Below are 16,204 nucleotides of genomic sequence, written 5' to 3' on the forward strand. Positions count from 1 at the left end.
GTGATGGGATCATTGATCTAATTAAACTCGCTAATCAAAGTCTAATTACACTAAAATTTCAAATGGTTTGTATTACTCTTTTCAATTTTAATTACCAATATTACTGTATTTCGATGAACGAATTGCATTATGTTGCATGGCCCCTATAAAGCAGTCGGGCTGCGTCAGGCAGCTAACTCCAGTGAATCTTATTCAAAACTCAAGCGGCAAATCCTATAGCTTTATCCGGTATTGAGGGGGGATTTATTTTTAGGACAACACTCTCTCGCAGATACAGGAATAAGGGGAAACGCATTAGACTCGAGTTGAATTTTCTTAATGTTCAAATAATCAAAATCTCTTCTAACAAACATTATTTCGCCAGATAGTGGTATTTAAAAATTGAACATAGTCCCAAATGTTAATTTTGCTCATATCGACTTGTTAAAAAAATAATAAAAAATCTACGTATTTTTTTGTTTATATTATTCAGTAATAAAGTATGGTGTTAATTGTGATCTTTTTAGGCATGCCAATCCTTTCTTATCAAATGTAAACGATCGCAAGACAAGATGTTCCCTATAAAATGACTATGAAAATGCAAAGTACGGATGGAGCAGCCACTTCCAAGTGACTACAACGTATGAAAAATTTTGAAACAGTGACGATGGGTTACAAAGAACCCTAGCACACTAAAAATTTTGAAAATGAGATGATGAGTTCCAAAGAATATCGCTTTTTGAAAGCATGATAAGTCAAGCGCTTTTGTGTGAAATCACCTAGCGACTAGTGAGCCATTAGCAGAAGGATGCTTCAACATGTGACTCATCTTTATACTGTAGCTATCCTCATTATGTCTGGTATGAAGTGGTTTGGAGTTCGAAGAAACCTGTAGGAGAGTAGTTGTTGTTTGAGAGTCAGGAAATGCCGCCATTCCTTCCAGTCATCCCACAGGCTTGGCTCAGTGCAGGTCACTCCGCCAACACAGAGGAACAAAAGCTCATTGTTGACTCAAATATCACACTGGCCACTGCACCCACTTCAAAAACCAACAAATCTCCATGGAATTGGATTTCAAAATCATAGATAGTATTATTGCTCTGCTAAGGAGAATATTTCGGTTGGAGGTTTCCAATTTTATTCATGAGTGTATGTTAAGGAGACAAAATAATAGAGACTTATTGATGAAAAAAATGTGCATAAAAGTGTCATATAAAAGTCAAAGATGATTGATTTATGTTTACCATCGTTGGACTATAATGGAATAATTGCACTCTCAGTGTTGCTGATCTGCATTACTAGATGTGATTAAAAAAATTTAAATAAACACTGATAAAGAAATGCTTCATGATTAAGACTGTTTTAAAATTTTTTGCAACAGTGACATCACAGACTTACATTATCCTCATGTTAAAAACAGTATTTTCTAGCAACACTTTCCGAATGATGCTATAGTTATTACCTAGGGCAAGGACTGTGACTTGCAAAAAGTTCTTGGCACTTCACCATGATGACGAAACTGCTGTTGGGCATTTTATCATAGCACCTTCTCAAGTATGTTATATTGGCAGTACCTTCCGCTAACAGTGTGAAAACATTGCTAATTGTTGATACAGATCAGTCATTGCAGGGCCAGGCCTTTCCCAGTTACTCAAATGAACACACAGCAGCCAAGTGCACACAGAATGAGAGCAAATAAACTATAGATGTGAAAAACAAGACAAGCGATTGTAAGAACAACATAACCGGTTCTGTTGAAGCTTCAGCTAGATTTAGAAACAAAAGTGATTTAGCACATGAATGAACACAGTCCGCGGAAGAACAAAGAACCTTTAATACCTGGTGACTGTGAAGGTCATGATATCTGTCTGATTTATGTAATTTTCCAAACACATCAAGGATCTTCACTGATTTAGTTAGTATTTTGGAAAAAAATAAAATAAATAAATAACTCAAGAAACAGTATGCACCGTATGTCTTAGCAGCAAATGTTCTTTCCTATTTAGGCTTTAAATGTTATGCATGTTAGGAGCAAATTAAAAAAAATATGAACATACTTGGAGAAAAACAAATGGCAGATCCTTAACAGTGTACATATTTTCATGATGTGGCCTAATTTTGACATTATATTAAAATATATTTTTAAAATAACCTAACAATGTACAGTACATGAAGAAATGGCATGATGAAAATTTTGTAGCGCATAGCAGCAATGCAAAAAAGATGCATGTCGCTATCAGTGACAATTAAGATTCAGTGATATTCTATTAGACCTGTTACAGAGAGAGACGAACCCTATAATGTAGAATACTTAACCCTTTCAATACCTATTTTTTCGCTCGAAAAAAATCAAAATTATGTCATACATTACTTGTTTATAAGTCTAGATACTTGGAAAATTTGTTTAAAAAAATCCCACTTCCATTTCCACCAATCAATACCACTGGGACTATATATCCCATAGACCATGATACTTGTACAAAAAATGTGCCAGAGAAGTGAAAATGATCACCAAATGCCTACAATACATAGTCATCAGTGTAATCAATGGTAACACACATATGTATCACATATTATCAATATATTTCCGCAGTACTAGATGGTTAATTGACGACGCAACCTATCTTGTTGACAGTGGTCCCAGCACCGGCTTGTTGTGTATGGAAAAGTTGCTGAATGCACTAGAATCTGTAGATGGGTATGTAATGAACCACTGGGATGCCATTTCATCTTATCGCTACGATTCCTATATCCACTGTGATTTTTTTGAAAAGCTGTGGGACACATTTTCCCAATGGGTGTGTGAGGGTTAAAATATTTTCTTCTTTAATGTGTTCTCATGATTTTATCAGTCATATAGTTATTTCCTAATTCAGTATACAGTTGTTGAAAGAAATGTTTTAACTCATGACGATGAATCAAATTCCTTATAGTAATGCAAACAAGTACCCAAATTCTCATAGCCAACATTTTTAATTTCTCTCTTGCCCTCTCGAAACAAACATTTCTTGGTATTTCAATTCATCACTGGTGCAAAACATTTACCCAAGAATAAATGTAATACCTTGACATCAAAACGTTTATAAATGCCTCGGTTTGGACTGAAACTAAGATGGAACCTAAGATAACGGATTGATAAAGCTCTTTGTGCTTAAACACAGAAATACAGTTGCGCTTAGAACAGGTGTTCATCCCACCAACACCATCATGTACTGGAGGCCACATGTCAAGCATTAGCTGTGCATTCTTGCCAGCTGAGAGAAGTGACGTAGCACATCCACAATGCTAACGCTAAGCCCCACGGTCAAAGACAGAAATAAGGTCAATCCAATTAGATATACGTAGAGACACAAACATAGGGCCTGTGGTCAATCCTGTGCCAATCTAAGAATACTCCAGGAAGCCTTCAAGTGCCGAAACACAAATGTGCTTGCGTGGTACTGAAAGTCAATCTAACTTCACATTTTGGTGATGTTCACAAAAGCGTGAATGTGTGTCCCTGTAGGGCTATACTCTACTTGTGAGAACAGTTTTGCTTGATATTTTTTGGCCACCACAGTTAGCCGGAGCAATCTCATGTAATGAACGGCTGTCGACAGTTGTGTGTTCAATGCGCGCAGTGTGTCTAGCCAACTCTTAACGAGTAGACCACATCACAGTCGAGACTTTTTCTGAACGTTGACTTCACTGTACACAAGGGGTCCAATTTGACAGGGCGCAAAAGTCGTGGCACTGTCATTGTGTGGTTTAAGGCTTCCATGGTCCCGAGTGATTAAAGGATGAAGTCAGTGTTAGCTAAGTAGATGCAGTCATGTAAAAAAGCTAGTGGCTGTAAAATTCTCAATGGTAGCCATATCGGCTGCCACTCCGACAAAACGCATTACCGTCATTTTATTGTTCTGTTGCTTTTACTAATGGAGACTGTCATCATACTGAGAAATAAAAAGGCCTGGAGCATCTGCACATTATTGTTAATACAGCTTGTCTAAAAGCATCCATTCACAGTCAAATTGATTTTACTGTGAATGGATTCGACACAACGGCCATGCCACAGTACCAAGCTGTCTTTGTCCATCTCGTTTTTGTATGACATACTGCTACAGGTGTAGTAAGGCAGATGGTCAAGTTGAAGATTCAGTTCAGATTGCGGTATGTACGTACATGCAAGGGTGCTAGCATGTGTGCTTGCACCTGCAAACTCTGGTATGCTTGAGCATAAATACAGTGTCTGTGAGTGCACACAACCAGCCACATTGTTGAGTGATTTGGCCGCAGCAGTGGAAAGAATTGCACATTAGCTCAGGGAGCTGCTCGTTAATCCTTTAAAAGAATCATACAACTGCGATACGATTTTGACTGATAACATTTAGCATTTTGTCTAAGAAAAGACTGTTTTTTGAATGCAGCTATGTCACAGAAATTCAAGGATACAAGTTAAAATACTATACAATTCAGAAACTCGATGACAGCATTGATCGGTTTAAACACAAAAACACACTTGTAATCAACATCCAGTCCCAATTGTGTCGTGTTTGGACATGGCAGGCAGAGGTTGTGGAAGGTGAAAAGGATTTGGACCCAAAATGCAGGAAGGCAGATATGTGGGGTTTGCGCAAAATGTAAGATTTAGACCATTTTTCTTTCATTTATAAATTATTATAAATTCCAAAAACCTGCAAACAATTGTTTTTATATTACATGAGGGGTGGCAGTCCTCCAGAGGTTACCATGTCTATTATATCTAGAGACAGCCAGAGGAGGAGTATGTATTCCTGCATTTACCCCTAAAACTTCTACTGGCGCATGCAAAAAAAATTACACATGCTCTCTTTAAAAGACTTTGACAGACACTCCAAAACCTTAATTTTGTCCCTTTTGAGACAGTCTAAGGTGGAATTGCTGGTGGTATGCGTCGGGTTGTTGTCCTGCTGCATGAACTAAGAACGCTTGAGTTTGAGGACACAAGCTGATGGTCCAGATGTTCTCCTTCAGGAGCTTCATGGAAAAGCAGAATTATTTTTTTCCATCAATCACAGCGGGTTCCCCTGGTCCTGAGGAAGCTAAGCAGCCCCAGACCAACACACTGCTTGAAGCTGTGCTAAACGCTGGCAACAGGCATTGTTCAATAAAATGTGCGTAATTTAAGTTGTTTTTTTACTGCTCAACTTTACAACAACTCTGCGTTGTTTACATTGTGAGTTGTGACTCCTAACTCACTCCAGGAGGGAGGAACAGTTTGTGTAGTAGAAAGTCAAGTGACAAGTCACCGTAATTGCGACATGCCTCCAGGAAAAACGTCAAAATAAAATCGGACCAAGGCGTTCATACCCATACATTATTTGGCATGGTCAGGTTTTTTTGTTTTTTTTTTGAAGCATTGCTTGACTTTCTCACCATGTTTGACGGTGTGTTTGACTGTCATGCAGAGCACACAGCGGATTCACCATACTTGTCTCTTTAACATCACCAGCAATCTTGGGACCCATGGTTAAACAATTAAAGTTTGAATTAAGCACTAAAATGCACAATAAATACGATACTGTAAGCACTCACACTAGGATCAAATCTTTAGAACGTCAGTATCTTAGTGACACCATCTTTGTGACACCATGACGCCGACCAATAGCAGACCAGTATCTTTGTGACGCACTGCTGTGCATGCAGTTTGAAGGAACCAGAAAATTAGAGCAAGTACCTAAAATCGTCTGAAGATGGAGGCAAAACAACAAACACAGGCAACCCCTAAGGTCATGGCAGTTGTTGATGTCATAAAGCGAGAAAAATGCCGTAAAGAGGGGACGAAAAAATTGTCGCAGTCTACATCCTAATGTGGAAAAAAAAAAAAACGGAAGGCAGGGACGTCGTAAAACGGGGGTCCACTGTATTCATCTTGGAGCCCAAGGACTCCAAAAGTGGACTTCCACATTCTCTGGCTTTAGAACAATAGATGAGCACAATCAAGAGGTCGAGAAGGGAGGCTAACTTCCATGCTGTGATAACATACTCTATGAAGTCATTCAGCAGCTTCCGAAGATAGCGTTGTCAGCACTGAGCAATCATTACCGATAATAAACACTGCTGTACTGATAGTGAAGCTGCCTGCAACTGACTGCTCTCCAGCTAGAACAAGGTCTGTCTAATGTTCAGCATCTTTTAACAGCAGCGAGTTGAAAAAGCAGTTCCACCTAAAATGAGAAGGGGGGAGCATAAGTCTCACTTGTATGGCAGTAAATTAGTCAATTGTGTTTTCCCATGATTGACTAGTCGCTTAAAAAAAAACAAAAAAAAAACACACACACACACAAAAACACTGTATATTTATATATACTTCATATTTTTAATTAATTTTCATATAATTTGCTCATTTCAGTCTGGCATGTACTTCCTTAAGCTTGGTTTCACAATGCTGGGCTTAATGCTCAATTTGGAATTTTGGGGCCATCCCATTTTTTTCATGAGGTTGTTCACATTTCCAAACAAATGCGATCTGTATGTGACCTGTATGTGAACATCAAACGGCTCAAAACTGTCCGGCATGTGCAGAGGACAACTAGTCATTTACCTACTGATGACACAGCATCAGGAGCAATTGGGGTTTCAGTGTCTTGCCCAAGGACACTTCGACGTGGTCTAGATGGACGGAAGATCGAACCCACAGCCTCTCAGCTGGGAGACAACCACTCTCCCACCGAGCCATGCAGCCCAAAATACGCCTTACATAAGAACACAAAACACTTCACTTATGCATGTTGCATACTTAACGCAAAAAGAATGCAGGTTCAATTACTCAGATCCGACTGAAAAGTCAACTGTACTTTTAAGGCCTAAAAATTGAGTACAGTATTTAGAATTTGAGGATTGTGAAAAAAAAAATATATAGCATAGATTTAAGCTTATCAGACAAAACATAAAGAAGAAAAAATATACTGAGCCATTTCCCTTTCTATAACTAGGACCCAACAGATGAATTTTTGGGCGGCCAATGCTGATTTTAATATTTGGCAAAGAAAATGACCTCTAATAACCTATCAAATGGCTGATTATGTAAAAAAAAAATAATAAAAAAAAAATCCTTGTTTCACCGACCAAAGAATGACTTACTGGCAGAGCATTTGATTGTTCTGAAACATTTTGTCCTTTCGTATTTGTTTAAAGTTGTGCCAAAGATTTTTTTTACAATAATAGTTGTTGCTTGCTTATGCGACCTCATCAGTCTTTACATTGCATTCTGGTCAATATTGCATTAGTGAAAGAAGAATGGAGCCAAATAATCCACCCATCCATCTCAGGTCATCACCCTTCCACACTGTTTTTTCCAATCCTTTGATTTTTACATCAAAGTAATTTCACATCAAAGGGAAAAACATTGAAAGAAGGCACTAGGGAGCTGAAATTTTATCCAGATGGTGACATGTCAAAGTTCAAAATGGCATGACCTCTTTGGTACCACACTCTTAACTAGTGTATTGGCTAAATACTGCGAGAATGATGTCAAAGGAAATGACCCCAAAATTTTTTTTTTTTTTAAAAAGTGTCTGCAGAATATAGGCTTCTGGCTAGATTTGCCTACAAGTAAAAGGAGTGTACGTTTTTCTTGGATGATAACGGCATATCTAACGCACAGCACTCTCATAAATAATCCCTTTAGCGATGGCCATAGATTAACACAGAATGACTTTGAAATGAACTTCTGAAAGACATAGGTGTATCAAAACTTATTTCAGATATGTTAAAAACGCACCAGTTATGCGTGATGAATAAAATTGAGATTGTAGAAATGTTGCTATTTAAGATGAATACACTTCTTCTATGTGTACTTTGGATTGAAGCTACAGCATGCATCTCATCATGCTAAAGGACTCAAGAGTAATTAAGACCAAGTGTTGTATGTCAATGAGGTAACGTTAGCTGCCATTCATTTCCTCCCTGCAGTAGCACCACACTCTCCTGTGTTGGTATCAATCACGTCATGGGCAGAAACGCAATCCAAACTGTGCAAACAATTAAAGGCAACTCCCCTGCACTCAAATCCTCTTAATAGTGTTGCTGTGTACCCAGCATGCTTACACATTAACTCTGGAGACACACTGGTTGAATGGCATTTTTGTGAAGTGGTTGCTGAACTAAGGAAAATACAACAGTGCAGCTACCTGTGGCAAACATGTGTATCTTTGATCTTAGACAGCCTTCTAAATTTACATACAGTATATTTACTAGGGGTGTAATGGAAACCAACAGAGAGAGGGGCAACATTTTTGCCAAAGTGCAAGTTAATTTTATTTCATATGACAAGTTCTTTGATATCGTGATTATGCAAAAGAAATATCCCACGGAATTGAAGTGAAACGTTAAAATTTTCATATATAGCTTTCTTGCATCATAGTGCACTCCATGGATCAAGAGATGGCCTGAATCATATTTTAAGAGATGCACAGCTCAGCATAACTTTGCAATGACCTAATCACACAAATGCAAGAACATCATTAAAAAAATATGAATTAAGCAAGAGAAAAGTCCCAAGCAATATGGAAACCCAACTAACCCTACTGAGACCAAGTAGATATATGGATGAGACGCTAAAGTTAGTTTTCGAACCACACAGTCAATTTAAATCTGCATATACTGATCACATCAAAGCATTTAAACCACTGTATTTCCACTCAATACTAACAAAAAGTTTCCATCCCTGGCTGTGAGACTAAGAAGGACCTAGGGCTACAGTACACAATTAATCAAATATTAATCGCGATCACGGTATCGGCTGCCACGATTAATTAAGCTGATCCTCTGCAATATTAACATTTAAAAAGTCGGCTACCGTACATGTCAAATCAAGCACTTTCAGTCATCCTACCACCAGGGGGCAAACGCAAGCTCAAGACTTCAATAACCTTAAGAAATAGCAAGCAAACAAATCCCGTGGCAGCTGCAAGCAGCAGATTCAACTGAAAGCCTAACGAATGAGCGTAACTATGCAATATTTTGCAATCGGTCTGAACGCAGCGAAAAAGTGAGACGGGCGGGCTCCCAATATTTCACCTTTAAATTCCACCGTAAAAGCCTTTAGATGACAATGTTTCCCAAAAGTTTGCTTGACAAAAGCGTCTACTTATCTCACAGGCCTGCTGTTGTAGTATGAGCTTGGTTCCAAGTAGGCTTTATTTTTTTCATTGGTTTGCACTCAGTAAGTTAGCTGTCTTGCCCTGTGTGCCAAGTTTTTGCTATGTCTTGGGTTAGTTTGTTGTTTTATTATTTACTTGTATTGTTTTTGTTTATTATTATTTTTAAGTATCAAGCCTTGTAGTCTTGTATACTGCTTGTTTAAAAAAAAGTACAATGTATAGACGCTTGACTAAAAATGATGAATAATCCTAATTAAAATATTCACCACAAAATTGTGATTATTAATTTGGACATATCGTGCAGCCCGAGAAGGACCCTAAGGATTGCCTATCTTTCTGCCACGTTATTTGGAGCTAACTCAAGTGTAACTAGCTGGTGGTCAGGTGAAGTGATGGTGAGCAATGACACTTGATAAAATTCATCAACGGGCTTGATGATAAGCCACAAGAATTTACTTTCCTTTGTGCATACAGTTCAAGACAGGGTTGCACAACCTTTAAGAATTCAACTGAAGTTAAATAGTATGCTGTGTGTTGAAGTGACAAGAAAAAGGAATATGAGTGGAATGTTTTTTGAGATATAAAAACACCCAGTTCCCTTTACGACCTTTGGCTGGGCCTCTACCACAACTACATACCCTGAAACAGTCTTCATCTGTGCTGGAATCACAAAAGCAAGAATCTACTAGTGTAACCACTGACATCCACTGGTTGCCCACAGACAGAGCTCCTGTGTGCACAACATAATCCCCACACAGCTGGACTTGAGTGCAATAAACCTCTGTATGGGGTTAACACAATTCAACACCAAGCCAGCCAAGAGGCAGGTGAGGATAGATGGAGTTGTGTAACTCTAAAAATCCGCTTAAAGCCTGAACGCTCAAGAGCAAAGCTTCACGAATACAAAATATGTGCAAAAAGGACAAAATGTAGATGCTGAGCAGAACAGCCTATGTTAATATTTATTTTAAAGTGTCATATTGTTATGATGTCACTGATCATGTTTTATCCAGCAGCTCAACAGAAAGACAAAAGATGTAGTTAGAAATAGAAAGGCCACACCTGTCATGTTAAGAGAAAGATTTGGACACAGAAGCAGACAGGACACAGAAGCGAAGAAGTGGTCACAAAAACTGAACACAACAACAAGCGCCGGAAACTAGGACTAACCTGAGAAAACGGGAAACTATGGATAACTAGACTCAGAATCTCCACACAAAATGAAACTAGAACGGCATGACGTTTTGAGCATGTGTCACTGTGCGACTCAAACTTCAGTGCTGAATGGCATCATGCCATGCCTACCCTGTGAGATTACATAACTGAGCAATGAGCAAAGAGACTGACGACGCCAAGGATCCAGCCAGTCTCAACCAGTCCCAACAATATAGGACCTTACATGACAAAGGTGTTAAATACATAACAATAATGACAAGGGTGAAGAAAAATACGTAACCATAGCAACTGCCTAACAACTGATTCTCATAACAAAGCCAAGACTCCCAAGAACACTTGCCAATGTTTTTGAGATTTAAGTCAGGTATGGCGATCAGAGTAATATGTTTCAAGTAATTGAATGGCCTATGATGTGTCTATTAGTAAAATAAGCACTCGAATGCTCTTCCCCCCCACCGCTGCTACTTACCTCCAACACTGGACCTGCCCCCAAGATGATCTGTTCCACTCCACTGGCAAAACCTTTCTGGCTGAGCGCAGTAAGATGATGAATAAGAAAGTTTGTACTTTGTGTCTTGCCAGAGCCACTTTCCCCAGATATGACAATGCACTGATTCCTCTGTCTCTGCAGCATTGCGTGGTAAGCAACATCAGCCACTGCATAGATGTGAGGCTCTAAATCCCCCAGAGAGTGATTATCATACATCTTCACATATTTGGGATTGTATATGGGCAGGAACTTGAAGGGGTTGATAACAATGAGGATACTCCCAACGTAGGTGTAAATCTTCTCCTGGCGGAAACGTGAACGCAGGTTGTCCAGCAGCGAGCGCTCATTGAGCTCCGGAAGACGACATAAGTCGGCGTGGTCGCCATGAGATTCCGGCTGTGGCAAGAGTCCCCGTTCCACCATGCGCCTGCGCTCTTCTGTGACCTGCAGCCACATTTGAAGGCTGCCCTCATAGTGAATTGAACCATCCAGGTTCTTCAGACGTAGAAGGAAGCGGTAATCTTCGCCTCCAGATAGCGTGCGATGCTCCAGGGCCACACGGGGCCACAGCATCATTCTTTGCACAGGGCAATCGTTGGGGTTGAGAATCCATTCTTCTCCACCGAACTCTTTCACCTCTGCCAGAACATAACACTTTTCACTGTCCAGTTTGAGTCGCTCGATGACGAGCTCGATGGTCTTGGCAGCTGTGGTAGTCTTTTGAGCACTGATCGGGCAGTAGATTGTGCCCTCGGCCAGGGTGCCTGGGTAGACGCGCACGGTGAACTCAGAGTTCTCAGGGCGCTGCCGGCGTCCCAAAGTGCCCATGCCGCCAACGCCATCGCGACCACTCATGACGGAGGAGAAGTTCCCATTAGCAGCTGTCGGGCATGTCCTTCACTGGGCTGCGGAGGCCACCGACTTCAAGTCATCACCACTGGCAAGATAAGACAAGCAAGACAGAAGAACATGGGATGAATTCATTTCATAATGCTACTCATCAAATGGGTCTCACACACACACGCACGCGCACATTTATATATTTATATATAAATTAGGTCTCTACTGCCAATAGTTTGCTCATGAAAACTCATTGAATAAAAAATACTTGTGGTTTTTGGCGTCACACCCTGAAAAGACATTTTTAAATATTTGGAAAACAGTCTCACCCGTAGACTTCATATTTTCTATATATGTGGTACTACAATATCTGCCTAATATTGACTGTCAGGGGTATAGCTCAAGTACTGTATAACCGAGTATGGAAGGCAATTAAACTTCTCCCAAAACATGTCTCGTCAAAATTAAACCACAAATTTGAGCAGTGAACAGTTTTGCAGACAAAAGACATCCATCAATTCTGCCTCTATCTCTAGTGTCAGCTTAAACATTCTTCAAAATATCTTTTCTATTGAAGGATTAATTTATTAAAATATTGATGTCAAATATTGACCCCAAAAAAGGTAAACACATCTTTGCACAACTTTAGCAACTTGTTCTAACAGGCACAAGGTTCAATATTACTTCTTCATGAAGCGCGAATTCTTCAAATTTGGTACTGCATGTCCAAGCCTACTCATAAACATAGTTGTGGGAAAAAAAAAAAAAGATTAGTAATAATTTTATTTCTACAGAGTATTAACCAAAACATTGTCGACGGTAATGGGGTGGGGCATATGTAGCCTGGTGGTGGGCGCAGGACTGCCAAAAGCGAAAAACTCTTCTTGCTAAGCCTGGCAAAAAGTGAGGAGAGTGCAACCTGATAGCCAAATCGCAATTATTGACGAAGTGGGTGGGGAGGCAGCGGCGAGAGGCGGGGGACGACTCAAGCACCCCCACACCCACCTGACAAGTGTATCTTTGTGCTAGATATATATATTTTTTTTTGTGATGGTCAGGTTGGAAGTTTTTGATAAATTGACACAGAATCAACCACCAGCTTACATACAAAAATATAAATCAGTGGCAGGAAATAATTTGGAATGAACTGCGATCATACCATACTGAAGCTGGGGCATTCTGAAATTTGATGGATTATGACAAAAACGATTGCGCATGCGGTTATGTAATGTGGCCAAATTATTCGGCCCGAGCACAACATGGACACTTAGAGAGGATAAAGGACAAGTCCCCGGGATCTACAGGATTATCATTAACACACATCCTTACTCCCAAGCGCACACATACGTAAGCTCCCACAAACACCAAGACCAGCAGCTGCCATCCTCTTTAGTAAGCATACAATCACGCCATTCACAAGTTTCTCTTTAGTACGCAGCAGAGAGGACATGCGCAAGCAGCCATGAGACGTACAAATATGCTGCTGTGCATTGCTTTATTTGCACAAACGTTTCCCATGTGAGTCAATCATGCCATGTGAGTCGATCAATGTAATCAAAGAAGCTACATGAAAAAATTACTGCCTTTCTTTCAGTCATTTCAGTTTATAAACGTTCACTTTAGCTGTACTTGGATGGTGAAAAATCATGGGTGTACCCCGCCTTTTGTACAAGTCAAATAGGATAGGTTCAAGCTCACCAGTGGAGAGAATTAATGTACAGTATATTTCTACACACAACAATGACCTTACCATTGAATTCAGACACTAACACTCTGGATAGTGCCTTTTAAAAGACGTGAATTAAAATGAGTAGTTGCTGGTTAAATGTCAGCCAATTCCTAAAACATACAACTGACATCAACAGAAGTGAGATCTCTTATCAGAATTTGTAACTTGCTTTCCATTATTATTACCCAAACTCAGGAGGGAAAAAAAATGAAAACAGGAAATGGATCAGGGTCACTCAAAGTACCATTGCTGTGGCCAATAAAATGCTGCACCTTTGTCCGCTCCTTTCCTGTTGTCCTGAATCTGACCTCATGCATGTCACCTTACTAACTTTGAAACGGTTTGGACTTAACAACAACAAAAAACACCTGAGCGGTATCCTCTGGCCTTGCAGACATAGAGAAGTCAATCCGTCTACAACCGCAAGGCTGAATCCATACAAATATGACCTGAAGGGCATGCACACGTCAATGTGTTTATCTGCATGAGCATGTATGTGCACGCCTGAAACAGATGGTCAGCCTGCTGCTTAAAAGATGGGGGGATTTGGGCTGAGGCCATCCTGGCAGCTTCTGTGTTAACCATTACAAAAGGACAATCATGTTTTTAGCAAGACACCACACACCTCTTAATTGCACGCTGCCACTTTTGTGAGGGATTGCAAATCGCTCTATTATCGCAAGTGTGGTAGATTAGACGTAAATGTTATGGTAGAAATCATTAGTCAACATCCTGTTTTTAAGCCACGCAATGGCAAGGTACTGCCGATCACTCAACTTGGACCCGTGTCAAACTAAGAACAGCAAAAGCTCCTACAGCTGTGTAATTCAAACTTCTGATCGTGACATTTCCTGATCATCGTTATTTATTTAGGATGAGCTTTGGCATTGGGCCAAAACCTGATACCAAAATAATCACTTTTCAGGAGTTTTAATACTTTGTACTATTTTATATTGGTCAATTATCTGTAATAACAGCCACGCGTGGACTGACATAGTCGGAAAATGTTTTTGAAAACATGAAATTTACCAGTGTGACTTACAAATTTTGACTCAGAGCCAAGGAACTGGCACCAAAAAATTCCACAAGAATCACAGTGTTGCTATACTGCTATTGCGCTAAAAATACCAGAGTTTTACATCTTTGCCCTTCCCAACTTGTTTTCAGATTACCACAATTTAAACCCGGGTAGAACGAGTCGAGTAATTCCACTATCTTGGTGCAAAGACGAAAACAAAAAGTTTTTTCTTGCATGAGATACCCACTTATTAGTGTACACGTCAGAACAAATGTCAAGCTAAATCGCAGCAACCGCTGTTAATGTTCTACATGAAATTAAAACACGCTGAAAACGCAGTGAGAAGTTCAACTTGAAAATAAACTTTTGCTTGACATAAAATCTAGACAGCATTGCCTTGGTTGGCATGGTTTTATCTTGAAGTTGTTGCCGGCAGCGTGTTGTGGCGTAACAGCTCAACTAGTCTCGACTATTAATACAAACACCGTTGTTCTGAAACCACATTCAGTCGTCAATCCAGGGTTCTAAGAATCAACTTAATTATGCTTACATTTACATACATGTTTACCCGGGCTCGGACTCTCGGACACAGTTATAGCTGCATCTAGCATGAAATTAGCCACTTGCTAGCGGCACTAATGAAAAATGCTGAATCAACTGCACTTTTTGGCAAATTCATCCCATAAACTAAAATGTATGAAGAGAATTTTGGAGAGGGAGCAGTATACTGCTAAGCACAAAAATGTTGCTCATCAAAAATGTAAAACAGTTGGTCTTTCATAATTAAGCAGAAATGTCTTACTTTGTCTTCTACTTTGTCTACTTTGTGTTCATAATTGTCCTTTTGACCCAAATTGTTATCGATATCTGAATACCAAATATACTTCAAATATACTTATATCGTTGAATGCCTAAATTTGAAGGACATGTCAATACTAAGTCAACTAAGTCAACCCTAACCCACTTTATTAGTTCAAGATGAGCACAAATCATAGTACAGTCGGCCCCCGATTTACGAACACCCTGTTGTACGAACATTTCGACTTACGAGCGTGGACCACGGAGATTTTTGTCCCCCACTTACGAGCAAACCTTTCGTCTTACGAACAATCCGACCTGACGGCCATTGTGTATGCAAATATATTTTCGCTTAGCTGCGTCAACAAAATCAGCAGTTTGACGCTTGTGACAGTAACGTGAACGCTATTGCTCTTACAACTTCACAGTCACCGTCTCAGTCACGGTATCAGTCACGGAGTCAGTCACGGAGATGCCAATAAGCTATTGGTCGATTAAGGTCACCCGGTCTCACTCACGGAGATGCTATTGGCCGGCGTCACGTCAATCACAGAAATGCCAATATGCTATTGGCCGAATGCCTTTATCTAGCTTGATGGCACAGCTGGTCGGGATGGAAGGAAGGAGAGAAAATGAGTGAAACGGAAGGAAAGAATGTTGTGAAGACTTTGCAAACTTTATCTGTTAGACATAGCTTCTAAAATTGCTAGTAGCGGTAAAGGAAGAAGTAAGAAGATGATGACAATAGAAACGAAGCAGGAGATAATAAAAAAAAAGAGGGAGGCACACGCATAGTTAACCTTGCTCGTGACTATGGACGGAACCGCTCGGCAATCTTCTAAGGCCAAGACTTTCCTTGCCGGTGGATGGACCTCGCTCGACAACAAAATGGAGAGGCTTCTTCTATTATGGATTAAAGAGAAGGAAATCGCCGGTGATATGTTTTAGCATCTCCGTGACTGACACCGTGACTGTGACATTGTAAGAGCAATAGCATATCAACGTAACTGTGTTAACTTTGCGGGTTGGTCTCTGCTCCCCTCCGCCTCCAC

The 16,204-nt window shown here is 40.0% G+C and overlaps 1 protein-coding gene across 4 annotated transcripts in view; it reads right to left on the minus strand.

The window, feature by feature from the left end:
* Positions 1-16,204, minus strand: part of myo9aa (myosin IXAa) — a 77,598-nt gene that overhangs the window by 45,508 nt on the left and 15,886 nt on the right. For all 4 annotated transcript variants that reach the window (XM_088413988.1, XM_088413987.1, XM_088413986.1 and 1 more), the window contains exon 2: positions 10,747-11,704. In XM_088413988.1, coding sequence (XP_088270114.1) covers positions 10,747-11,622 — 876 coding nt within the window. In that variant the 5' untranslated portion in view covers positions 11,623-11,704. The remainder of the gene's footprint in view (positions 1-10,746; positions 11,705-16,204) is intronic.

The sequence above is a fragment of the Hippichthys cyanospilos genome, chromosome 4 (assembly GCF_059441005.1).
Source record: "Hippichthys cyanospilos isolate Australia breed blue-spotted pipefish chromosome 4, RoL_Hcya_1.0, whole genome shotgun sequence".
Lineage (NCBI taxonomy): Eukaryota > Metazoa > Chordata > Actinopteri > Syngnathiformes > Syngnathidae > Hippichthys > Hippichthys cyanospilos.